General features: G+C 38.0%; 1 protein-coding gene across 2 annotated transcripts in view; it reads left to right on the forward strand.

Moving 5' to 3' along the window:
* SLIT3 (slit guidance ligand 3) overlaps nt 1-26,305 on the forward strand; it is a 528,649-nt gene that overhangs the window by 351,476 nt on the left and 150,868 nt on the right. For both annotated transcript variants that reach the window (XM_074883610.1, XM_074883609.1), the window contains exons 10-12: nt 6,494-6,565; nt 12,583-12,654; nt 22,716-22,787. In XM_074883610.1, the coding sequence (XP_074739711.1) occupies nt 6,494-6,565; nt 12,583-12,654; nt 22,716-22,787 (216 nt within the window). The remainder of the gene's footprint in view (nt 1-6,493; nt 6,566-12,582; nt 12,655-22,715; nt 22,788-26,305) is intronic.

The following is a 26,305-nucleotide window of genomic DNA, read 5'->3' on the forward strand; positions in this document are numbered from 1 at the left end:
ATATCACTAAGCGCTTGGTCAGCTCTCTCTTTCCTGGATTTGGGTTCACAGCCACATGCCTGTATGCAGGTAAAATTCTTCCTGCAGACTCTAATCCCAAGTCCATGTGACCCAATGAAGTCTGCTGAGATGGGAAATGATCCCTGTCTAGTCGACAGTAAGAGCAGGGAGACATTATTTTGTGTTCTAACCCAAAACAGCTTCTGCTTAACCTTTAACATCCCCACTGATTGTAACCACTGATGGTGGCTCATGGGAGCTCACCTGAAGTCCCCACTTTTAGGTCTGGGCACAGCCCACAAACAGTCCATGCAATTGGGGCACGGCAGTGAGAGGGAGCTCAGGCTCTGACAGCATGCTCGCTGGATGCCTGCACCCTCACTCCAAAGGTGGCGCAATGAAAATAAATGAAGGAGACTGGCAAGAGACATAACAGTGAAAGTTGAGAAGGGCCAAAAATTCCACCCAGCAATGTGGAGTGGTAGATGGAGAAACCTTGAGGTTTGGCAGTATATTACTGCATTCTGGCTGTTTATGTTGACAGTGACATTGGTGTTATGTCAAAATCTGTTTTGCAAAATACCAGTCTACAGATTTCTCTGGGGTCTTCCTGTTTGTCTGTACCTCATTTGATGCAAAATTAACATACTGCAACAGAGCTGGCGGATTCGTAATGTCTCTGCCATTACAAATTCAGCATTTGCCAGCAGATACGTGACCAACTACTCAACTACAGAGTTGTGTCAGCTTAAACTAAATTCACTGTGGTATATGAGAAGATCCATTGTCACTAGCACTACTTTTAGATGAACACCGTGGTATCAGGGGACATATCAAAACATCTGTTTTCATTCTGAAAAATGTCTTTTGGTGAGTAGAATTATCTATGTAGCTTCCTAGGTAGACTTATGTTGAAAAGTCACTTCATTCTTGATAGGATTTTGTCTACTGAAGATCTGCCCTTAGGTGAATAGTTAAGAGGCAGTCCTTTTTAAAACTATAGCAGGAGCTCAACAGCTAGACCCTGAAAATCAACCACCAAACGTTGGAATATGAAGGGAAACTCTAGTTGTCAGCTTGTATTAATATAGGCGGACAGTTTACTGGCTCTCAGCTCTCCAGTTCCTAAGGCAGACTCAATGAGAGGGATTTATAATACATATTATTAATTTTATTTGGAAGTCATTCAGCTACTGCGATGAAAGGCAGCAGTATAAAAGTCTTGGAGAACTGTATGTGTTTAGGGTTTTTATAGTGGTGGTAGAGTTTTTGGCTGAGGTAGAGATTGAAGGCTTTAACTGTCTGTTAAAACAAGCAGTAAGCACAGATATTTAAAATGCTGAATGTCCTGCCATCCTAAAGCACTTTGTTTTCTACCTGTCAGAGAACGGAGGTGTGAGAGACTGAGCCACAAAAAGGCTGTTCCTTGGTAACATAGATCCATAAACACTTTCTGAACCAACAGGACTGCAGGTTTTTTGCCTTGCACTTTGCAGAGAAGTGCCCTGTGCAGTGCTGCAGTGCCGTGGTGTAAAGGGCGATGACTGCAGCTCCTGCGTTTTTCACTGCAGAATAAGCCACAGGTTCTGACTGCATAACTGCAGGGCAGGACTCCTTCCTTCCCAACAAGGGTGCCTGCTATCCAGGGCAGGCTTTGGGCAAATACGTCAGTGCAGCCACCCGAGCCTGTTGTGGATGGTAGGAATAAAGCTCGTATTTCAAATGAAGAAGCAAGAAGAGGGGTCAGGGCAGGGATGGGATCTAACCCATTTTTTTAGTAAGACAACCAGATTTTAAGTATGATTTACTTAATACTTAATTCTTAAATACTGAAAATGTATCTGTGGAGTTTTCTTCATTAGAGTCCAAAATGTATGATAAGATACGTAAGTCCAAAATATGAGATAAATGTAAGATAATGATCCAAGCAGCTTTTTTAATCTGGTTGTTCTCACTCCTTGGCAAGAAGGAGCAGTCTTTCTCTTGACTGTTATGTGCTCTAGAAGTTTCCTCCTTCCTAATACAAGCAGTTCTCCCCAGCCCTGGGCTTTGTCACTGGGGGGGATGTGTATGCTGCTTATTTCCCCCAAACAGTCCTTACCCAGCTCCCTGCAAATTCCTGCTTGTAGGGCAGGAGAAAAGCGAGGGATTTGCCCCTCCCAACAACCTTCACTCAGGTTGTGTGTATCCTGCCAGGCGTGAGTGTGCTACAGGTTACTGCTGCACACTAATCTGATTTAGGCTTTCTCTCGCTTGGAGATTGCTTTTGGTTAGTGGCTGCTTGAGTGATACAGGCCCGAAAGAGCCCTGGCACTGGGAGCAGAGCAATGCGATCCAGGGAGCAGTCTGGCTTATTCACTCACTCTCAGCAGGGAAGTTCATGACTGCCCAGTGCAGAGGGACGTTTCTGACATGTCTCAGACAAGAGCTCTGTGGCACTCTTAATAGAGCATGGCTGTCTCATTTGTAGGCTCTATTCATCTGACAGCTAAGAATTATCAGTACTGATGCTTCACTCCCTCTCTCTTTTTCTCCAAGCTAGTGATTTGTCTATGTTATGGGTAGGTGAGCTTGACAAAACATTCCACATTAGCAGCTGAGACGGTGTTTGAAATGAGAAAATTGCTAGCAAACTGCTCCATTAGAGACCCAAATAACAAATTCATTCTTTCTCTCAATGAAAGAGAGATAGTTAAGGCCCAAATTAATACATCTGTCTCCCCCACTCTGCAGGAGGAATCACTCTTCAAGACAAATGGCTTCGTCACTCCTGAGAATGTGAGCTGGCTTGAGGAAGGCTGCATTAGGCAGAGTTTTTCATCCTTTGTGTTTTGCCATCCTGGGTGTGAGCAGTTCAGGCACCAGATGAGGAGGTGATGAAAAGATTCGCACCTCAGTGAACTTTGAGATGGATTAGCATGGGAATTGCAGTGTTTATTCTTTATTCAGGGATAGTTTTTCATATTTTGCTGCATAGTTTCCTCCTGATTTTTTTCCCTCCTGTGTTTACTTTTTGCTCTCATCGCTGGAAAGCCATTTAAAGAGAGTGGGAAGAAGGACTTTATCCTGTCTAACATCATGTTATTACAAGAAAAATGCATCTGAATCCGTTGGGCCCTCATACTTTCCAATCTCTGATAATATATTAGGGAAGAGAAAGGAAATTGTTCTTGTCCTTTGAAGTTGTTGTCAAAGACTCTAAAATAAAGCTTCAAGAGGCAGACAGAGCATTGCTGTGTGTCAAAAGGGGGGAGATATGCTTCAGTTCGTCTAAACGATACAGCTGGCAGCAGGAGACATGGCACAGTGAAATGGGTAACTGAAAGGAGGAACAAAAGCCCCTGAGAGGTTTGAACACGGCCAATTTATTTTATCAGTTTTGTGAATTCTACTTATGGAGTCTTTTAAACAGATCTTATTATGAAATACCAGAGGAAAATCAAGGAAAATTTTGTTGAGTTGTAAGAAATCTTAAATATGGGGGTTAGTAGTTCAAATTATCAAAAATTAGCCTTTTAAGACTGTGTCTCTTTTACAGAGTTCTCAAATGTGCTGTAAAATTATTTTATAGTATATTCTGGTGATACACAAAAAAATTTAACTCACTGAGGTTGCTGCACTAGCACAGGTGGTTTTATGGTCTATGACAGCACTTCATAGTATGCAGGGATAGACCAGTTTTCCAGAGGTCATGTTCTAGGTAAACTAGGTAATTTTCTCTGAAATAAAATGTGGCTGTAAAATTTAGATTAGCTTTTCACTTTTTGGAGACAAAAATGACAATACTAGGTAAGAGCTCTGTTTTTCACTTTATCTGAAAGATGGCACCTCTAGCAGCAGTTTCCCTTATATCACGAATAACACTGGTTTATAATTAAGCCTTCATCACCTTGAAATTGCAAATACCCCTTCTGGCAAAACCTAGTGTTTTCTAGAGATTTTTAATCCTGTACTGTCCTTTACATGTCATTTATGACCTCAGATGAGGTGAAAGCATAAAGTATTAACACAAATAATATGTTTTTTACTATCTTAGCTGTGTGAATGCATTGTGTTTTTCAGTCTATGCCTGCCAATCTATGACATGAATTTATGAAAAAATAAATGGAAGTCAGATTAGTACTTCATAGTTTTAAAATACATGCTTATTTAATGCTGCACTTTAATGCTCCAAGATCAGCTCTATTTTGTGCCCAAGTTGGAATCCACCTGCAAACACACCCTGATGAGAGCACACGGCACTGCTTGTTGCTTCTCTGGTAGCATCTGCAAAACGTAGTGCACTAAGCATGTGTTATATGTAGTCTTTAGTCATTCATTTACAAAGAGCTTGGTACAATAAAAAAAATGTAAGGTGCTAAGGTGAAAATATAGCAGCAGATGACAACAACCTTGTCCATCTATTTCTGTACAGACCATCTGCTGCAAATTTTGTAGGAAAGGGTGAAGAATTCAGTATTGCTTCAGAAGGTAGCTCTCTGAAACAGCTCTTTTTCTGTATTCCTCTCCACCTTTTCTGGAAATCTCATTTTTTCTTAATATTTGGGATCTGTGGCTATTCCAATTTTGGCGCTTTTTTCCCTTTGGGGGCAAAATTTCTGTGTATATTTCCACCCTTAAGTCAATAAAATTTCCTTGGGATTTTCAGTGATTATGATAAGGGGCCAGCCATGTTTCCCCCCATCACTGTATTTGATTTTCCCTGTAAGGACTGCTATGGTGCACCTATGTGCAGCATGTGTGAACCCCCGATTTCCATCCACAAGGTGAGGGAATTGGACAGGCATGGCCCTCTTTTGTTCCTAGAAGTGTCTGCATAGAAATACTTGGGAGGAGTTAAACACCAAACAGGCTAGCTGACAAAAAGCCTTTATGGAAAGAGTATGTGTACTGCTAATTCTGGTGACAAACACCCAACAATAGTAGCATGCTGAAGCTTACAACGATTTGCATTTCAGTGTGGACTTGCCAGAAATGAAGCAGGTTATATTTAGACTAACTGGGAGGGAAATCTCAGACACTAATTCAAATCACAAAACAAGGAATAGAATTAACTCTGATCACAACCTTTAAAATAGACTGCTACAGAAATAAAAGAGGGCATGCACATTGACTGTACAAGTTGACTGTGCAAGTATCACAGTGTTCATGACTTAAATAGCTTTTTAGAATATAACCGAGCTGGCAAAATACCTTCTTTTCAAGGGGGTTTCTCTTTTGTCTATTGAAAGCACACATCGACAGAAGGGTATGCTGGGCTGATGAGCCTTACGCATTTTCTCTATGTTATTCCCAAGTCCTTTAAAAAAATGTGATTTACTCCTTCCTGCATCTCATTTTATATCCATTCCTGGTTTTAAAATTTTTTCTCCACTCTGCATTGCTGCAGCAGCTCTAAATGACTAGTGATTCATTCCATCATTCCAGCATGGTTTTGTATTTCAATTCTAAACCATTTCCAGCCCCAGATTTTTGTTATTGAAACTGTTTCTTTTTATGATGTTTTGGAAAAAAAATACACAATGTTTAAATAATAAGTAAGAGCTAGGTAAAATCAAATTTTGCTTTCAGTTCCAACTCTGTAGAATTTTAGCTGCCATGGTCATTTGAATTTGTTGTATGGGGATCCCCTTTTATATTTCTAATTGAGATGAATGTTTAGAGTTCATCTGAGGGGAAGAGAGACCTTTTAGCAGGAATTTGGAGAACTTGCTGACAAAGACTTGAAAATACTTCTGGGAAGTAACAAAAAATAATCTTAGTGGTTACTGTATGTGGTATCTTAAAGCTGCTTACATTTTATGTTAGTGATACATGTGTTTATGATACGTCATAAAAAATACTTCTTTCAAACCAAATCTCAGAAATGAAAACAGCAGCATTTTCATGTAGTCTGGACCATATTTTTGAACACCTTCAGTATTTGGTAGTTAAAATAGGAAGATACAGTCCTTTGCTGTGCTTTAACATAGACTCCTCACCCCCCACCCCCGCTTAAAAATCTGGATTCATATAGCAGTGAGTTCCACTTTGTTTTTCAGCATTTTCCCACAGATTGTTGCTCCTGAGTTGCTCTGATAGTATTATTAATCTGCTTATTAAGCTGTCAAAACGCAGCATGGCTTCTACTTTGGATAGCTGTGTTCTATTTACAACAGGTAGTCAAGGAAAGCATCTGTATTTCCTTAACTTTGAATAAGTAGTAATAAAATATACCAACTATTTTTTATTAATTCTATGAGCTTTAAAGGTGCAATTTTATAGCATGTGACTTTTTTCTATACAGATTCAGTGTAATCAATGAGATTCTTTTACTTTCTAAGTTATTTTCTCAGTATTTTCTCCATTTAGTGGCTTTCAAAAGAAAAATCTGTTTCACATAAAAACTCTATAAAATTGTTTTATATTTATATAAAAATTTGCTATCATGTTTAATGTTATTCCTGTCCTATAACTGTGTAGTTAACATGTATATTACTTTGTTGGTTTTCAGACGTTTGGAACAAAACCTCATCAAAATCATTCCCCCTGGAGCTTTTACCCAGTACAAGAAGCTTAAGAGAATGTAAGTTTTAATAAGACCAACATGCAAGAGCAATCATGAATCTTCTAGCTTCAAGTTCAGCATCTTTATTTTAGAAACATATTGGCAATTTCTATGTTGAAATCACTGGGGACTGCACAAATAACCTCTTCAAAGTGTAAGCAACAATGGAATTTGGTTCAGGATGCCTAACAGTGCATGAAATCCTTAATAATGCTTAATTTCACTTCCTATTATAAACGATGTGAGCTAATTAGTTGTTAGTCTGTTCAAACTTCAAATCTGCTTCCTCGGAAAAGATTTTTTTTCTATTTTTTTTCTCATTCATTCTGATATCTGTTTGCACCACTTCAGTTAGTTGACCCCAGTTATAGCATGAGTGCATGTTCTTGCAGAGTAGTTAGGATTTTTTTTTTTGTAGTTCATTCAGTGTCCTGATGTTGAAATGGTTTGACTGTTGACAAGAAAACAGAAACCTGCTGGAGCTTGTTTTCTCTGTTCCTTAATCACCAGTGGACACCCAGACAATTCTTTTCTTTATTAGCTCTTGTGTTTTCTCTTTGGATTTAAAAAAAATAATCCTGATTTGTAGCAGCGCTCTCATGCAGATAACCTGGGCATTCCCCCGATCTGTCTGTCTTTTCATTTTTAAGTGATATATGAGAGATGTGGTGACAGTAGTACAATGGTACAGTCGTAAAACAAGTTACTCCTGCTTCGCCATAGTATCAAGGTGTTGATGGGTACCACTGGACCAGTAACTTGCAGAATTCATTCAGGCTTTGTAGCTCAATGCTAAAACTGCTGAAAAGGTACCTTTACAGTTCTTGTTTTCTGATGTGAACAATACTTATTGGAATTAAGAAACTGTCAGCTCATTTCACAGAAGACACTGGATTATCAGATAGCTAATGCTTTTGGAAACTGAAATGAGCTTGCACTGTACCTTTGGATTTAAGGGTAAAATTACTGTGTTTGCCAGTCCAAACTTATCAAGTTCCTAAAGCTGAAGAGCTGTAAATATGGATCTTAATATTTAGCAGGTCAAATCATCAATCTTACAGAGTCTCTATTCTTCTGTCTCACTTTCAATATAGCTGTATGTATTTTTAAAGAAGTACTGTATTAGATAGCAAGACGGTAATTTCAGTGAAAAATGATGGATTCCTTTTCAGTGACCTAACTTGTAACTTTTTCATTATTAAAGTCACTACTTAATTCTTTCTGAGGTATGACTAATTTTAGATTTTGGCAATGTTTTACTGTCCTTTCATTTTTCATGATTGGTGAACTCTGGTTTTATGGGAGTTGACCAAAAAAACATTCTTTAACTTGACTAGCTGCTCAACCCAATGTGGCACTTATTATGTGAAATGATTAATGTTAGAATTTCACAGCAGAATTCCATTAGCAAGTTGTGTTAACAGCTTTCTAGAGTATAATTGGCATACTCATTGAGATCCGAACATAGTTAAATAGTAAGTTATTGTAGCAGATGATCTGTATCAAAGCTTAATTATCGTGACAGCATTTTGTGGAAGAACTTGGTATAGATAGTTAGGCTGCAGAGTGTCCCATAACTAACATGATGCTTTGCCATTTGGTTATTGACCTGCCTCCTTGTTACAGTTTTATTCCTGCTGGACAGTGGAATTGGGCATCACTGTTGTTATGTAAAGTTTAATTGAGAATACTTATTCCACCATTTGAAGAGATTATTGACATCATCTTTTCAGTGTGCAAGATTCCCAGTATTAACACAAAAATATACTTTGGTCAAAAAATTTTAACTCTTAAAACAAAAGAACTATTCATCCCTTCCCTTATAGAGGAAGAACATGTTCGATATCACTGAAGTCGTGAGCCTTTCTTAATTCCTGTCACTTAGATTTTAGTGAGCAGTGCAATGCATGAAGATTATTGATTTAATTAGTTGATGCCCTACCCAGGGTACAAATAAAGATGATTATTATTATGATTATTGTTGTTGTTAAAATTTTTATATAATTCAGAGGATAGTATTAGCATAACATTGGGAATGGCATTGTATTTTTCTCCTTTTGTTGAATAAATATGCGAGAATGTTACAGATAATAGACTGCTCACTTGCAGCACTCCCAGTATTTTGATTGTTTATTGAGTATTTCCTGCAAGATTATGCAGTTCCTTTTTCTTAAATAATTGGATAACTGAGATTAATTTTTATGTAAGAGCCAGTTGTCCAAGATAATCTTTATATGACTTGATATTAGTAGGCCAAGATGATAGCAGAAGATGTATGTATATTAATTCAAGTGTTTGCATCTAGCTGAAGTTTGTTGTTTAGAATGTCCCTTCAATAGCTTCCAGGATGGGAGAGTTATTTTGGTGATTGGGTTTTAGAATGGAGCTGAAATATTTTGTGTCTTGGACTTCATCATAATTGCCTGCATCTTCTCACACAATTAATTACATGAAGCTAAATGTATCTGTCTCAGAAGGAAGATTTGGCACCTGTAGGATTCAAATATGCAGTTGAATCATATAATCTGGGATGATGGTTACCCTGATTTTAGGGTGAATATAACAGGTCCTAGCTCTGTGCTCAATTATTCAAGGGCTTCAGAAGAGGTTTGAGGAGCTCGAAGGAGGTACATCCCATCTCCAGAGGTAGAAGTTGGCATTATTGCATGAAGTATCCAAGCCCAGACATGCCATTTTGAATTAATTTACGTAGCAGTTGGGCTTGTACCACAGATCTTTAACTAATAGCCTATGAGTTATAAAGTTTATGGCATTACTTCCCATTTTGTCTTTGCTTTTCTGAGGCTTTTAACTAACAAATTTGTAGCACAAGACTAAGAGCCGAGCACACAGAGCTGCTTTGAAAGATGTGGTTGTACCTCTCTGCTCTGATGCTTGTAGTGGCATTTCATGTTGTCAAATTAATGTTATCATATATTAGCAGAAAACACATTGAGATTTCACAGTCTTCCCAGTAGCTCTGTGGCATTGCTACTTTTGTTGAGCAGCTTCTAAAAACTAAACCATATATGTCATGGATTTTTGCTGAGTACTCTTGTCAGATGAGAACAGTCCATTTTACATGTTACAGATAATCAAGTAATCTGTTTCTAATAATGTTAGTTGACAAAGAGAATATTCATCCAACACTATTAATAGCATTTGGCTGCATCTAAAAATAAATCTGTTTTGTTTCAAAACCTTTTACAGTAAAGACATTTAAGCCGTACATTTACACAGTGATTCACAGGGTATCCTTGCTTCCCTGGTGCAAAGTCAAAAACATTTTATGTCCCTAACTGGTAATGGAGCACAGCCACCCTCCAAGGTGTGTTCAGCAACCTTTTGAAAGAAGAGCTCTACTGTGCTGTCAGAGGTGCAGGGAGACTAGTCTGAGGTGACTAATGTATTCCCTGCCTGGGTGGAATCCTGGTAAGTTTATTACATTTCCAACTAAAGAACCACATTTCCACTGAGTGATTCAGAGATGCCCTAAACTATGAAAATGAGCCTTCTGTGATCTAAATTGACTTAGTTTTGCAGGTTAGAAAAACAGAAGCACAGAATAGGATGATCTTACCAAAGCAGACCAAAGGAAGGGAACAAAAGTACAAGGACATAATCGGATCCGTTTGCCTCAGTCAAGTCAGAAGGAGATGGAACCTCCTTATCCAACAGCAGTGGAGCTTGGGCTCTAATGGAAAGGAAATAATGTGTCTAATTATCTTCTAATGCTGATTGTAGTGCATCTGCATGAAGTGAGTGAGTGTTATCACCCAGCATGGCATTTATGCACGTTCAGGCACCATTAGTTATACACTCATTAGCATCCGGACATGGGGAGAGAGAAAGGATGGAAATGTTGAAATGTAGCAAATCAATAAAATAGTGCTGAAATGTTTCAAAAACTAGATGTCCCTTTTCAGATGCTTGTCATTGTTCAGCAAACTCCTGATTTCATGTAATTGTAATAGGTTTTAATATGTTCCTCAATAAACAGATAGCACAGATTCACATCAGACTTCTGCTTACATAAGAATTACTAGATAAATAGCAGCAAATGCTACCAGGCAGTCTAAACAAGTTTCACAAAAACCTGTATAAAAATAAATTTTCCTACTTTCACTGTCACTAATTTTGCTGCTCTGAGTTGAGCTGAAGAACTGAAACCTTCACTGAATGCTGTCCTTGTAGGCAGGATGTTGTAATAGAAAACACCCGTAGATTGCAGAGCAGTTGTTTCATGAGCCTTATAAAAGAACCAAACCTTATAAAAGAACCAAAGAAAATCCCACTTTATGTGGCTAGATTTGAAAACAGTTAGAGGACTTCACTAAAATTTTAATCAACAATTTGTAGCTTGAAACATATAAAGAATAGAAAGCCTTTTTACTTTCTGATTCCTAAGTTCTTGTTCAAGTGGTGCTTATTTAGAGTCTGACTGGGATCCTTAGCATGTGCCCCAGTGGAAATAACAGTGAAGATCTACAAGCAATACTGTATTGCTTCAGCTATCAGTGAAAAGATTTGATACTACTGGTACAAGCTGATACCAACTGTCAGTGAATGCAACAAGGTGGCTGAAAGTTATGCCTGTAGCTAAGCACCTGGTTGAACTGATTGACAAAAGATTGGATTGCAGTGACAGTCATGATAAGGCACCCAGTTCTGAGCATCTGCGTCCTAAAGGTAGGAAATTTGGCTCCCTGTATAAAGGAATAGCGGCATAGTCTATATTTATCTTTGTGTACTTGGTTGGTTATGATTGAAATTGAAGGGTATTTTCCAAACCAGGAACACACTTTCCCTTGAAAATGTCAGCAGGCTATAACTGAATTCCACTCACATCACAGCTGGAAGGGTGGAATCTTGCTGGGGCTCCCTGACAGGGTCTGCAACACGCTGGGTGTTCCCCGCAGTGCTGCTGGCTTCAGAGGTCCATGATTTCCATTCAGATGCTCAAAGGCTTTCCCTAGTGTCTGAAAACTAGGCAGACCTGCCAGTGCTGTGTCGACCCTCTCCTCGCCTGCCTCACCAGATCAAGGTCATGGCAGAATTTTGCGTTGCTTGTTTTCTCCAGGCCATTATAAACCAAGCGTCACTGGTACAGTGCCAAACTCCTCAGTGACGCTGGGGCCTGCTTTGGCATCGATGGCTGGGTAGTCTGTTTCCCATCTCCTTTCCCATTGGTGTTAAACAGAGTCTTACCTCCAAAGAATTTTATCATCCTAAGAATTACTGATATTGTTTCATATAAATTGCGACTAATCCTTAGTGGAATTTCCTAGGGTTTTGATGGGAATTTTGTTTGACTATACTACATGTTTCTGTTATTTATGAATATGTTCTTCTTTACATCTCATTTACCACAAGGTTTATTGTCTTAGGCAAACACAGTCTTGCTGCCTCAGAAGCCATTCCCCTGGTGCCTACACCATGCTGATAGCATTAATCCCACAGTCTTCCTTAATGCGTGTCCTGCCAGCACTTTCCAGCTCCCTTAGAACCTCCCTTCACCTTCTATATCATTTTACTTATAATCAAAATATGACCTTCTGGACTGTTACAAAGTTAGCCTTCCATGCCTGCATTTAAACATTCAGACAACCTTTATGCTTTGTCGCAGGCTGCTCCTCGTGCTTGAGGGCCACCCCACAGAGTCACAATGCAATCTCCATTGTTAATAGTTCTTAAGATGGTTTTATAACTGTTTTTATTCAACGGGCTACCTCACAGTTGTTCTGGAAGGCTCTTCATAAAACTCTTTGTTTCAATGTCCATAAAATTAAAGACCTTGTTAACAAGGGGTCTGGTGATTTATTGAGGCTATGGTTTGTCGTACTGACTGACATTTTTCTGATCATTCCTGGAATTTGCCTATCTGTGTCCTTACATAGTTCATAATTTCTCTGAGGTAATATGATCTTTTAGTTCTGTTTTTTTATCAAGTGTGTTCTTCCAATAAACTACAGCTAAAATATTTTCATCAAATTCCTGTTTACAAATATTTTTTTAATCCTCCCTTCTCTTTGCAGAGACATCAGCAAGAATCAAATAACTGACATTGCGTCTGATGCGTTCAAAGGCTTGAAATCTCTCATATCATTGTAAGTAGAAAATAGAACTGAATGGGCATTTGGGGAGAGCTTGTGTGTAAGAGAAATAAAAATGATAATGTGCTGTCTGGGAGAACTTAGTTTCTGTGTGCTAATGCCAGCTTGCATGAAGCAACTGATCTTTTGTAAATGAAAAATTGGTCATGAAGTTTAGGAGGAGGAGCTGTTCACACATCTCTAGTAAGTTCTTTTATAGATGAACAGTCCCAAAGTTACTGACTTGTTCACTTCTTCAAATCAGTGCAGTAGTTGATCTATTGTGCATGTGCATCTGCAGACTAATCCATGCCCCCCAACTCATCATGGCACACAAAACCCTCATCATAGCTCAGCCACTGCTTGATGGTGTTAACCAGGGAGGAGTTAGGGGAAATACTTCCATACTGAATTTGTCTTCTGTATTAAAGAACTGAGATTGCACTCTCTTGTGAGTTTTTTGGTTTAATTAGTTTTTGGGTTTTTTTCAAACTACTTAGGAAAGAACCTAAGCTCTTAAGAAAATGTTTATATTTCTTAGCTGTAATTAGTACTTTATTAAGCTGAAAAGGGATGAAAATATGACTTCATAGAGAAGATAAAAGGAAGGTAGGATCTCTTGACAACCATTCATTTCTCTTTATAGAACACAGAAACTGTTTTAGCACCAAGTTGAATTTAAATGCAGCTATATTTCAGTTTAGCTATCCAGAGCACTATTAAAACAGTGGAGCTTTCAATAGGTAAAAGGAGCAATACAAGGTCAGAAGCTGCATATGGAGAATGAACTGGAATAGAGTGTTAGAAAGAGCCCCAGGTTGGGAGAAATGGGTAAGCTCAACTGGAATGATATTTACCTGCGTTAGTTTTAAAAACTTTAGCTCATTATTATTCATATAACAAATTTTTATTTTTAAGAGTGTAGTTTATTTCTAAAAGCTGCCATAATTTTATTCTCTGAATACTGGGTAATTCTAACAACCTATATAACTTGTTGACGAGTGCTGTTATTAGAAGGTTATTCAGTACTGGACTTATAGGTTGCAGTAAATGAGCTAGAATGCAGAAGGATGGGCCTTTTTTTGCGCCCTGAATCCAGCTGGGAAAATGCCAGAAATATATATTAAGTGTTGCTATCCTTTGTTGAATAGTTAAGGTGGTGTTATTCAACATGCTGTGGAAATGGTCAAATCCCTCAATGCTGTCTGGAAATGATTCAGTAAGAGAATGACATTTACTGAACACTACAGTTTTGGCTCAGTATGAAACTACTGCTGATGCTGCAGTGCTACAGCTTTCTGGTCTTGGCAAACTTCCTGGCTAGGAGCAAGCTGGACAGGCAAGACATTTCCACTGGGTTGACTTCCCAAGTCAGAAGTTATTCAGCTTTTGCTGTAGCTAATTCAGATACCCCCAAAAGGCCTCAGGAGTGGGACAGAACACATCAGAGTGGACAGAGAGGAAATGAGAATATAAACTGGGCGGGAACGTGTAGTGTTTTGACTTGCACAGAGAAGCAATGAGGTTTAAATATATTTGTATCCAAGTGGGTAAAATAGTGCTTAAGTTAGTGCTAGGAGGTTACAAAGGGGAAGAGAGAGGGCAGAGCGTTGAGATGCAGCACTGAAAGGGCTACAGTAAGGACACTGCCTCTGAGCAGTGCTTTCTTTGTTCAGTGCTTGTCTCTGACTCAGTTTCCTTCTACCGTGGACACACAAAGCTGTTGTAACACACAGTCTGTTTCTCCTCTCTTTGGCAGACTGGTTTCTAGGACAGTATTGACTCCAGACTTGAAATTGTCAGTCTCCTCCTTTAGGTTCAGTTGTCCATTGCACTTGCCATAGGCTTTTGCTTTCTTTTGAAAAGTTTTACTCTTGCTGTTCATTGCAGGTAGATCTTAGAAATGTTTTCCCTATGGTTGATAGGCAAGAGTTAGTTCCCTGATCTTTCGTGGCCTGTCACCCAGACCTCTAGCAGGTTCTTCCTTCTGGTCACTTCTGTAGTTGTTTCAGTTTCTGAGCCCTAGATACCTTTATGGAACAAGATTATTTGCTGTTCTGCAGAATCTGGGTTTCTCTGAAGAAACCTCCCCCAGGTTTCTACTTCTGAGAAGCAGAGGATCTCTTTTGTCTGATCTCTGCTATAGCCTCCAGTCCAGTTCTGTCAACCACAGAAAGACAAGTAAGTGCAAGAGAAGATGACTCCTTTGAAGTGCCAGCCCTCCCAATGAAACTACCAAAGGGGAAGGAACAAGGAGGTAGAAACGAAGTAACACAGTTTGCTTACTGGTGTTTTCTCCTTTAAGCAGCTTAGTCTTTATGGTGCCTGAGGCCCCAATAACTTTAGTCAGCTGCATGCCCTGAAGGAACACTGCTCTGCATACAATGCTTCAGCTCAGCTGAGGGTAAATTTTATTTTTCATATATGTAAGTCAAACGTGATAGGTGGCATACATTTTAATGAGACACCATTGAGGTTTAATCTGTGCACACAGCAGCTGGACTTTCCAGCTAGCTGAGTTAAAACAAGAATAAAAGAGAGGAAAATATTAATTCTCAAATGAAAGTAAGCAACTTTGTTTCCATTAAAAATGAAGTAGTGCTGTAATGCCTAAAGTCCTTGTTTTCTTTTTTTTCCCCCTGCATTATTCCCATTTTCTGTTCCTCCCTTTACTCCCTGCTTGCATGCAATTGCAGTGCTCCCTATGGGTCTAAGAGAGTGAAAGTGCTTATCTGGAAGACGGCCAACATTGTTAGTCTAGCTGGCTAATGGAGGCCTATATATAGTGGGTTACTACTCTACTGTCCTCTGAAGTTAACTTAGATTAGTGTTTCCAGGCAGAACTGTTTTTTGGAGTGCTCTGCCTATTGTACCTATGTAGAGATGGAAGAAAAAATGGTGTATTATAGTTTTCAAAATACAGGAATGTTATTACAGAAGCAGTTTTCCCTAAAATGTACAGAACTTAGATCTTCTAAAAGTGCAAAATAATCCATGTGCTAGCAGGTCATAAGTATTTATTTTAAATCTATATATTTTCTCTAACAAGGAATCCACCTATGGGAGTCAAACAGGTCACAAAATCTTAACACTTTAAATAAGCCATTTCTACCTTGGGTTTTTTCTGCATTTAGCAAATGAAAGGCAAGCTTGTTCTTGTAAGGACTCAAGACTTCTCCATTCCCCACACAGAGGAAAAAAAAATTGTTTTCTCCATGCCTGTTTTGCAGTGGGACTTGGTTCCCTGTATAATGACTGTGTGGAACAAGGAATTTCTCCTCCTTTTTTGTTAGAAATATTTGGGCATGTACATAACTTCTTTTTTTCCTGCTTGTGACAACAATTAAGGAATCATTCTTCTTTAAGAATGTGGGGTTTTTTTCCCCCCAGAGTTTTCTGAGTTTTCCTTTTCCCCTTGTGTCCCGTGCAGTTGGCACTGTGAGTCACTGGTCAGCTCTGGGTCTGTGATCTGTGGATTTAATTCTGCTACAGTGTCTGAAGTTCCTTTTCAGTATTTAGGCACTAGGGCTTAGATCCTTAGCATATTTCTGGTCTGAACAAAACTTCAAACCTGTTTATGGACAAAACTGAAGATACAGTAAGATCCAGCCTCTGGTTTTGAGAGAACAGAGTTGTGGAGAGCTTATTATAAAGCCACTGTGGTGAATGGAGGGTGCTGTGGATCAAGGCCTGAGAAAAAGAGTCTTTAGTCTTAAAGATGCTACTTGGGAGGAAGAAGTTATGTTGCATAATTTCAGTGCCAGCTGCTGGACAAATAAACTACTTGTCTATACCAAAGTCTCCCTCTTGAAAAAGTGGAAGTATTTCTCTGTCTCAGTGTGATACAATGGTGTATACATTAAAGGCTGTGAAATGTAGTGATACTGCAGTACTTGGGATGATATGAAATATCCAAGATGAAAAAAGAATTATTTGAATCTAAAAAACCAGTAAGCAGCACAAATGTAAGCAAGCCATGGTAATGTTGGAGGGATTAGTCTTGCCATTCAGTACTCCTTTCCATATGAACATGAGAGCAAATAGTACCCTTGCATTGAGAAGTGTGTCAAAATTGGTTGATTGCAGAAGAAAGTGTTATCTTGATTTTAAGCAAAAGTTTGAGAAATGCTCTATTTGTAGTACATGGTGTTTACGTTACATAGTTAGAATTGCACTTTGCTGGAGTTGGAGTGGTTAATAACTCAGCACAGAACATGGGGGCTAAGTTATAAATAGTTTCGTGTTTCAAGATTGCTGCATGCACTTTCTGAAGTAAATGAATTTTTCATTTAATCAACTCAAAATCTATCGAATATCAGTGAGAGGCTTGTATAAGCATTTGGTTATTGTTAATAGTATCAAAGATAAATGTTATTCTTGGGGTCAGTAAACTTCCCACAAATGTAGGTTTGGAAGGCCATATCCAGACTGTCTGGGGACATTTTATGAGATATGACAAAATGGTCTAAGCCTTCAGTGTGTTAAACTGAATGAATAAATTTTAGACCACTGCAGAGGGAGCATTCCTTTGCTTTTGTTCATATACTGAATTAAGCTAGTGAACAGTTTAAAAGCTTAGATCAGCCTGGGCGCAAAGACAAGAGACAGCTTAGATTTTGACATAGCAGTCCCATTTAGACCATCATCTCCTGAGTGATGATGTATGTGGTGTCATTCATGGTGATTTGAAATCTGCAATAAAACACTGTCTATTGCAATAACTGCCAAACTTATTTTAAGGTAACAAATTGCTTTGGATAGTTTTACTGTGATTTATTTAGCCTAACTTGTTCTGAAGAAATATGAAATAGTGCAGGGAAAAAAAATTATATGTCTAAGTTTCTTTCAGATATTAGAAATTTATTGCTGTTTTTACCCCTATCAATTCCTCCTCTTTTGAAAAGTTGAATTCTTATTGAGCCTGTGCCATTGTGTGTAGCTTGGGAAATATAATTCTTCCTAGCAAGAATTGTTTTCACACTCTGAAAGAAAGTTAAAAGCATTCTGAGGACTGAAAAAGACATTGCATGAAGTCAAAATTTGACACTTCAGTAAGAATGTTTCAGCCAAGCCAAAATAAAGGAACACTTAGCTGGAAACCATATGGTCTAGAGTAAAGGATTCTGTGCTAGGCTTTCAGAAAGTTCTGTGTCACCTTCCAGGGAAAAATCTCTATATTCTGGGATCTGACTTAATGAAGCAGCTAAATTGCAACTGTATTTGCAAGTAAGGTAGACCAATGAACTGTAAAATAAAGACAACACAGCAATTATTTTTTCACACCCTTAGAAGGTGGTATGCTAAACTTCAGTGCGTATGAAAGGCCATGTTCTGGTAAATTCTTTACAAATTCTTTAATTTTAAAATTGTTCAAGAGGTCAGAATGTCTACAGACTGTGAAGAATCAGTGAGACATTTATGTTTCAAGACCTGCCGATGAAGGTTTGTTGCATTCTCACCCAAGATAACATACTTGTTGCTATGTGTTCTTCCAATGTTTTCTTTGCCTGGTATGTCCGAAGCTTTTAAATGAATCTATGCAGTGACTATTTTCACTGTTTAATCTTTATTTTTAGCTACTTAGAACATCAGGTGGACTAATCTGCAAAACTTGAAGTTTTAGTAGTAACAATTGTTTAATTGGAAATTAACATTTAATTGTGTCTTGGAGTAGATACATTTTCGGGGGAATATTAAAATATGATCCCAGAATCAGGCTGAAGAAACATAACGCCTCATTATGACTTTTATATATTTGTATAATTTCTTATTGCAGATCCATAATAACTCTTCAGCTGAATAGGGTGCTTCCTCCAGGGATCTCCTCCAACGCTTGCAGTGCAGCCAGGGGTCTGTGCTTTATGCGTGTTGTCCTTCCCATTGTTTGGAAGGTTGATGGCAGCCTGAAAACTGCTGCATGTTGTGAGCCAATCTGCCAGGTACTTTTGAAGAACTGCAGTTTGTGGTTTGTGGCCATGCTGAAAGCATTTAGCTGTGAACTGGCAAGCTGATGGCTCTACGTGCTGCTATGACTATAGCCCTCGGATGGCTCAGCTGCACCTGCACTGTAACAGCAACTTGCTGATGTTAGAAAGCCACCTGCAAAAAATTTGGCAAAAGTTTTCTTGAGTTAAAAATGCAGTGAATGATTCTTCACACTGGTCATTCTGGTATTAGATATACCTGCCCTATGGAAAAGACAAGAATAAAATTAATGCACTGTCCAATCTGATGTGTTTGCACGTCTTTATGACTTTTTTCTCCATTCAGGCTGGTTTCCATCTTTGTAAAAGAGACTCCCGTGGGTGGTGAGAAGAGAAAGAAAGGAACAGTAGGAAAAAGGATACCTATTGGTCTCTCAGTCAGTTTTGGCTTAGTCTCTAGTTGCTACTTTTAAGCTACAGCTCGCTTTTCTTTTTCTCCCAAAATGTACATCATGTTTAGGGTAATATCTTCTCCACCTGACAGTACATGCTGTTTGCAGACCTGTGGCTAACTTGCTCTCCCAGCAAAGTTGAGAAGCAAATGAAAAATCAGGAGGACATAAAAAAAATTTTACTAATTTTTTTTGTATTCTAATAAATGTCGTACTGATTCACTGTCTATTGGCAGCGATTACCAAGCTGATTTGATTTTTATTGCATATTAACTCTGTTAGTGTATTTTTAATAACAAGTATTCGGGGTCTAAAATTTCAGGTGCTAGGGGATAGAAGGAGGGTTGTATTCCTGTGCCAAGCTTGCACAGTAGCCAGAACACCTGTATGTCCTGCAGCATATGTGAGGAATTCAAGTGAACATTTTTAGAACTTGTAACGCCATAGGCAAATCTCCTAAAATTTATCTCTGTTGGTAAAAAAATTAGAGATTTAAATGAAGTTCTTGAATTGACTCCACTGTGTTTCCTGTTATATGGCCTTTTGAAGTTATTTTTTTGTTTGGGGTTTTTGTTTGGTTTCTTTTTTTCCCCAGAGCTGCTATTCTGGAAACATTGCAGCGCATGCTGCTGAGATGGGCAGGATGACAGGACGTAGAGGAAAGCGGCTGCAGTATTGGAGTGTACCTAACCTGGCCAATCTTTTCTGCAGGCTAACTCATTCATAGTACTATTTGGAGTGCAGCAGTTGGTACATTCAGAACAAAAGCATCTTGGATCAAGAACCTGACAAACATTCATATTTGTTGATATGTTTTCCTGTCTTAAACATAAAAAATGAGAACTCTGAGGAAAGCATAAGTTTCTGTGCTTTTTGTTAGAGTAAATGGAAATAAGGAATGCAAGAAATGAGATGCAATGCATTATGTATCTCCCCTCCCTACCTCTTTGCTCCTTTCTATAGAACTGTTTGACTTCAGCTCTGGCATGGCAGGCAGACAATGGCATTAGCTAATTTGGCTCTGTGTAGTGCTGAACATGAATATGAATTAGAGACAAGTGCCTGAGCTCTCATACTGACTTTTGTTTAGCTGTTAATTTGTTCGAATGTTAATGCACCACATGCACATAAGCCCAATTAGGTTTGAAAATGGTTATTTTCTTCTCATGGCTTCTAAAAATTGAAGCTTTGTTTTATTTTATAAGCTATTTTAATCTGTTTTATTTCGCTCAAAATAATAAAGAGGATGTATAAACACAGCCAAGATTTAAACTTCAGTCGAACACTGCACTATGATCTTCTGACTCTTAAATTGCAAGTAAATGAAAAATTACTCTAATAAGAGTCTTGTTTTGATATTTGCATTTAGTAGTACCATAGCTAACAACTGCACTGAGTGTGAGTGTTGAGATTTCTTTAAGGTTTTGCTTTACATAAGTGTTTTTACCTCTACAGCCAGAATAACCCTTAGTCTGGAGTGGGGATTTGTTTACTTCTTTCCATGGGCATTTTGTAAAGCTTAGCTTCTGAACAATTTCTTATATGCTATAGTTTTATGCATTGATCAGCACTGATGATCCTGCTACTTCAGAAAACTAAGGAAGATGTTGTTCTAACATCACAGAGTTTATAATCTAAACTTTGTATATAGATGATGCACTTGCTAAAGAAATGTTGTTCAGAAAGAGTGAAAACTGAGATGGAATATACTGGATTCTGTGGACATTAACTTAATATTTTGCCTTTAGTAACTATTTTATTTGCAGAGGTTTTCCTTTTGCTTCCTGATACAGGTGCTTACATCGCTTACTTTATTCAGAATAAAGTCTGAGTCAGTCGTTTGAATGTTGTTTTAGAGCCCAGTGAAATTCAGTGACTTGAATATTATGTCATATTTTGAAACTGTTATCTAAATGGACCTGCTAGAACTTTCAAAGTTCAGCCATCATTTCTGTCTGGTTTTGGGTAGGGTATAAAAATCTATGTACATTGCATGAAATTTTTTTGAAGTAGGAAATTGTGTGTGCCTTCTGAAGCTGAAATTGGGAAACAATTAGAAAAATTTAGTGGTACTAACATTCATTACTCACAAAAAGCACTAACGGTAACAGCACATTAAAAACCAACCTCCTGACTCTGCAGTAGATAAAGAGAAATTATGTTACATTTGTTTACAGAAAATAAAATGCTAGATGATCATTAGTTTCTTGGGTGGCAGTTCAGTTCCTGATGAACTACAAAAATAATAAATAATGAAGTTTCACATTTAGATTTTTATATCTAAGTGGTGTTATTTAGATTCATTTTATTCAGGCTCAGAAATAAGCTGATCTGGGAACTCTCCCACAGAGGTGATATACTTTCAATGACTGATGAAGAGTAAACTGAAGTGGCAATACTCTGGGAAGGCCAGAGGGTATTGTAAATGGTCCGTCATGCTAAGTGTTTGTTTTTCAGTATGTTCAATTCACCATCATATTTTAAATGTTGAAAGACAGGGTGAGCCAGAATTTCGGCCAGCGTCCAAGCATCACATGGATAGTTGATTCATTGCTAACATGTTATTCCACGTTAAAAAGTTAGGGAATTAGCCAGTTTAGTGACACATAAGCAACAAAGTTTTGGCATGAGCTGGTTTATAACCATTTACCATTTCCTCTGTAGAGCATAGAAATTACATAAATACTTTTTTCCCCAATTTGAAGTCTATTAAAATGTTAACGTAAGGCATAACATTTTCAGAGGGAGCCTAATCTTCTTCACTTTTACCAGAATCCATGTAAGCTCCCAACTCACTTTCTGGTTTTGACAATTTTTATCAGCTTGCAGAAATGACATGAGTAAATACTTTAGCTATAATTGAAATTCAGGTGTTCCTGTCATATATGACTCTGCTCTGATCCCTAGGTAACACATCTTAGCATAATGGTGGTTTTGTCTGGTTTTCCCTGTAGTTCAATTTCTGAGAATACTACATGTGCATTTTTTTCCATTAAAAAAGGACATGTTTTTGATACTAAAACTGAATCATGGATATCAGGTCATATATATTTATGGTTGTGACTCTCATTTGTGTTATTAAATCTTTACTGATTTTTATAACTAAACTGTACCTAAATTATTTTTGAGTTTCTGAAATATAGGTCTATTTCCATTTCAGGCTGAATTTTGTTATATTAACTAGTTGAAATGGTAACAGCAGCTGATGAAGCCATAATATTTTATTCAATGACGCCTGTGTCACATTTCATGCCAATTATTATGTCTTAAGAGATTCAGTTATATGAAATTTTATCTACAACCAGCTTATGCTCCCTGGCTTTTAATATCAAAAGAAGATATCACTGAGAAGAATTCTAGGGGCTTGCATCAGACAATGTGCCTTTCAGTGGTTAAAATATTTCTAAAAAGGGTGCAAAAAAATCCCTCAACAGAATGAAAAATATTTCAGATACGGTTTTTGGATGATGTCCAGTTTCTACATTAAAAATGCTTTCCAACACCAGACGAAGCCTGAATCATAAAGACTCATTTAATACCATGTGCTCTCTGAAAAGAAAATGAGATCAGTAGTTAAATGAAATGCCCACAGATCCTGGGCATGGTGCACAAGATCAATAAAGATGATAATGTAGAGATGTGGGAGGACACTAAACTGGTCTGTTACTTAAGATTTATTTTGTCTTCCTGAATCTTTCAGAGTGCTCTATGGAAACAAGATCACAGAGATTCCCCAAGGCCTTTTTGATGATCTTGTGTCTCTGCAGCTGCTGTGAGTATGATCCTTTCCTCTTCTTTATTTTACAGACTAGCTAGATTTACTGTTTTTTCAGCTTCTGACATTAATATAGTCACCTTTTCCACTGAAAACTCACTGGGACGTGCTAGTCTGTTGTTTCTGTGTCAGGCAAGAGAGAGGCAAGGGCTGAAAAAAAAAAAAAAAGGAAGGTGCCAAGAGTTTTATTGCACAGTGTGTATAATGGATAATAGACACAGAGGATTTAAGTGTGGGGAGGAAATGAGAGACCCAGTGAAGCCCAAGAAAGGAAATTTGGTCACCAGCTGATGTGAGGGTGGGGATACCATCTGATGGTTTTTATACATTTAGCATTTGTGGTTGAATATCTAGATCCTTGAGGATCTGCGTTGCAAGTACCTGCAGATGCAAGCGAAATGGCAGTATGAAAGATCTTATTGTTGTGAGCCATGCTCAGTTCCATATTCTTCTTATGTCAAATGTGGCTTGGTTGCAGAATAAATAATTTCAGAATATGTTGTGTATTTGAGTATTCTATGCCATGTGGGATTTAACACACAGTCATGATCAGGGGTAAGATATATATCATACACTCTTCAGTATTTGTTAATGTAGCATAAACAATTTCCTAAGCCAAATGTGAAATTGCAAATTTCACTCACTCTTGTCTCCATAATCATGTTGGGAACCAGTAACTCCTTCAAAGAGAAGAAAATCAACTACTATTTCAGCCAGTCAGTAGAGGGAGCAGAAGTGAAGTGAGTTTGAAATGTATTCCTAATGTTCAGATTACCATCGTGGATGATGCACTCAGAAAGTAAAGGTGATATATGATAACTTAATCAATTCTGGTTTATATCACACACAACCTTCCACACCCAAATGATAAATTATATAAAATATAAAATAAAAAGTAGCTTTTAGACACGTTATTTTAAGCCTTTCTGATTGTCTTGACATAACTGGAAATGAATATCCAAAAGTTCATGATTACCGCTGAATGGGTCATTCTATGATTGCAGTCTTTGCTGCACTTATATTCTATATAAAAATAAGCATAGATCTAGATTATAAACCCAAAGAACTAAAATATAAAATAGTTGGAATTGCTCTATATGTTAAGTGAAGGACTACTCAGATGTGTAACTTATCTGTAAGATCTTAATTGCAAACATGAATGACCCTATTCTAGAGAAAGACAAGCAAGAGCACATATGGTTTGGTTATGACAATCCTTGAGCTGCAGCAGTGGGAAGCTGCTCATCTCCTCCTGCACACAGACAATTATTTTGTCTTCACCTTTTGCACATACTTTCTCTGGCAGCTCCTTTCCTCTTTCCTGTCCCGTACCTCACAAGTTTGTTAGCACTTCAGTGCCTTTGTGGCCAGTCTGTGCAGTAAGAGAAGACTCTGTATTTACGGGGGAGGTAGTTTGCCAGTTGTGAGAACAACAAGCATGAAAGTGCTTAGAAGGTGGGACTCAGTGCGTGTTGATATAACTGGCATGTTAGTCATTGTCGGACTCAGGTTGTGTTCGGTACAATGAAGACACTGCAAGCAAAAAGAAAGCTAAAACTTAACCTGTCACTTTGACCTCTGAGAAAGAAACTATATTTTAAAAGTCTGAGCTTTATCACAGTGTTGTTCCCCCCAAATATCTTATGGTTACAAGTTCGAAGTAATACAGAGTTGCTCTGTCTAACCCAGGACACTTTACAGGTAGGATCTTTCCCAGTAGAAAAAAAATTTTTTAAATTACTCAACACATGGCTCACAGTGTCCTTTAAAAATGTGGGTCTAGAACTTCTGCATAAAGCATTAAGCAGATTTCAGTGCCTTTATAATATAGTCCCTGTGTGCATGTAGTGCAGGCTTTCAATGAATTACATGTTTAAACCCAGATGCAGTAATTTTCTAGTCTGAATTAGCTCAAGTGATGTCTTTTTGTTAAGGGGGCAAAATCTATATGCCAGAGAACCATTAAAAGATGTTGTGCTTCAACCATTTCAACATTCTCAGGCTGAGAAGATGTATGTAGGTTGCCCTGTTATGGGATTCCCAGAGCATTGTGGCTCTGGAGCCTTGCAGGATCTTGAAAGAGTTTGAATGTAAAGTAGCTTTTGGCAAGGAGAGCATTGAATGATCATGCTTTAAATGCAAACAAATGCCTGCACACTTTTTTGATCGTGGCTTTGAAGCAGCTATTATGGGATTGCTTGTTGAATTTTAATGGATACCAAAAAAATAAATGGCATTCGTTGGTTTTAGACCTGCTGTTGAACAGTTGGAAGAGTGCCTTATGATTAGATCTAATTTAGTGTTCAGTGGGCTCTAGATTGGATTTCTTCTTATTAGTCTGGAGACACACTGATAAGAACACTCTGATTAAGGTATCCTGGTAGCCGGTATAATTTCCTAAGCTTGAGCTGGAGCATTTTTGAAAATATAGTGGCATTATGGTAAGGCAGGACACAGTCAGAAAAAAGGAGTGGTTGCGAGTCCTGTATAAAATCATGTAATTGTACTTAGAAGGAAAAAATAATTACTGTGAAATTGCAGAGCAGCTAATACTGTTATTTACTGGTTTAGATAAGACTCATCAGAGTTTCTCAGAAATTTCATTAGCCTTCTCTTTAAATATACTGTCACAATATAGGTCAAGATTATTCCACTTTTATTTTGGCAGAATTGTTTTGTGTAAGTGCCTTACATCTGCAAACAGTACCACTGATGTCAGAAACACTGTAGCTGGGTAAAGTAATGCTCAGCTCAGTTATGACAGCATCTTAAACTGACCCATCTGACTTTGGTGTATGGGAAACGAAGAATTCAGAAGAAATTTTAGACCACCTGTCTAGCATTAGAATTCTGTATTTCTGTCATATAAGACAGAGGTAGATAAGCCAATATTATATTCTCTTTGGCAAGAAAATAACCAAGCATAGTAGGATAATAAGGGGTTTTTTGGTGGGGGGTGGGGGTGGAGTGGGGGTGTCTGTATGTTGATTTTGTTGGGTTTTTTTAAACCCTATTGGTTTAATTTACAATGTTGCTTCTGAAGTCTTCATTATAATCAGCTACCTTAAGTAGTTAGCATTCCCCACATAAATAATCACAATTAGATTTATGTTAAATTGCTGATTTCACAAATCTTACATCTTCCTAAATACGCAATTGTAACCAACACAACAGCAGACATTATTACAGAAGTCCAACAACACATTTGTTCTGTGGAACAGAAGCTTTTCTTGGAACGTGTCGTTTTCCTTATCCTGTTTAAAGTTGCCAAGAGTGAGGATGCTAGAAAGCTACTGTAGCTACTGTACCCTATCCTCATGCATTCTTCTTTTCAGCAGGCTGGATCAAGTGTCCTCTGAGAATGTGAGGTCAATTTGGATTTGAGAGCGCTATACTGTTTTCCAGAAAGGGATAGCTGGAGTCTGATTTTTTAATTTTTTTTTTTTTTTTACAGCAAATTGAAACTTTTATTTCACTTGGGCAGCAATCTGTCCAAGCTGTGAGATAATGTTTGA

Source organism: Strix uralensis, chromosome 14, assembly GCF_047716275.1.
Source record: "Strix uralensis isolate ZFMK-TIS-50842 chromosome 14, bStrUra1, whole genome shotgun sequence".
Classification (NCBI taxonomy): domain Eukaryota; kingdom Metazoa; phylum Chordata; class Aves; order Strigiformes; family Strigidae; genus Strix; species Strix uralensis.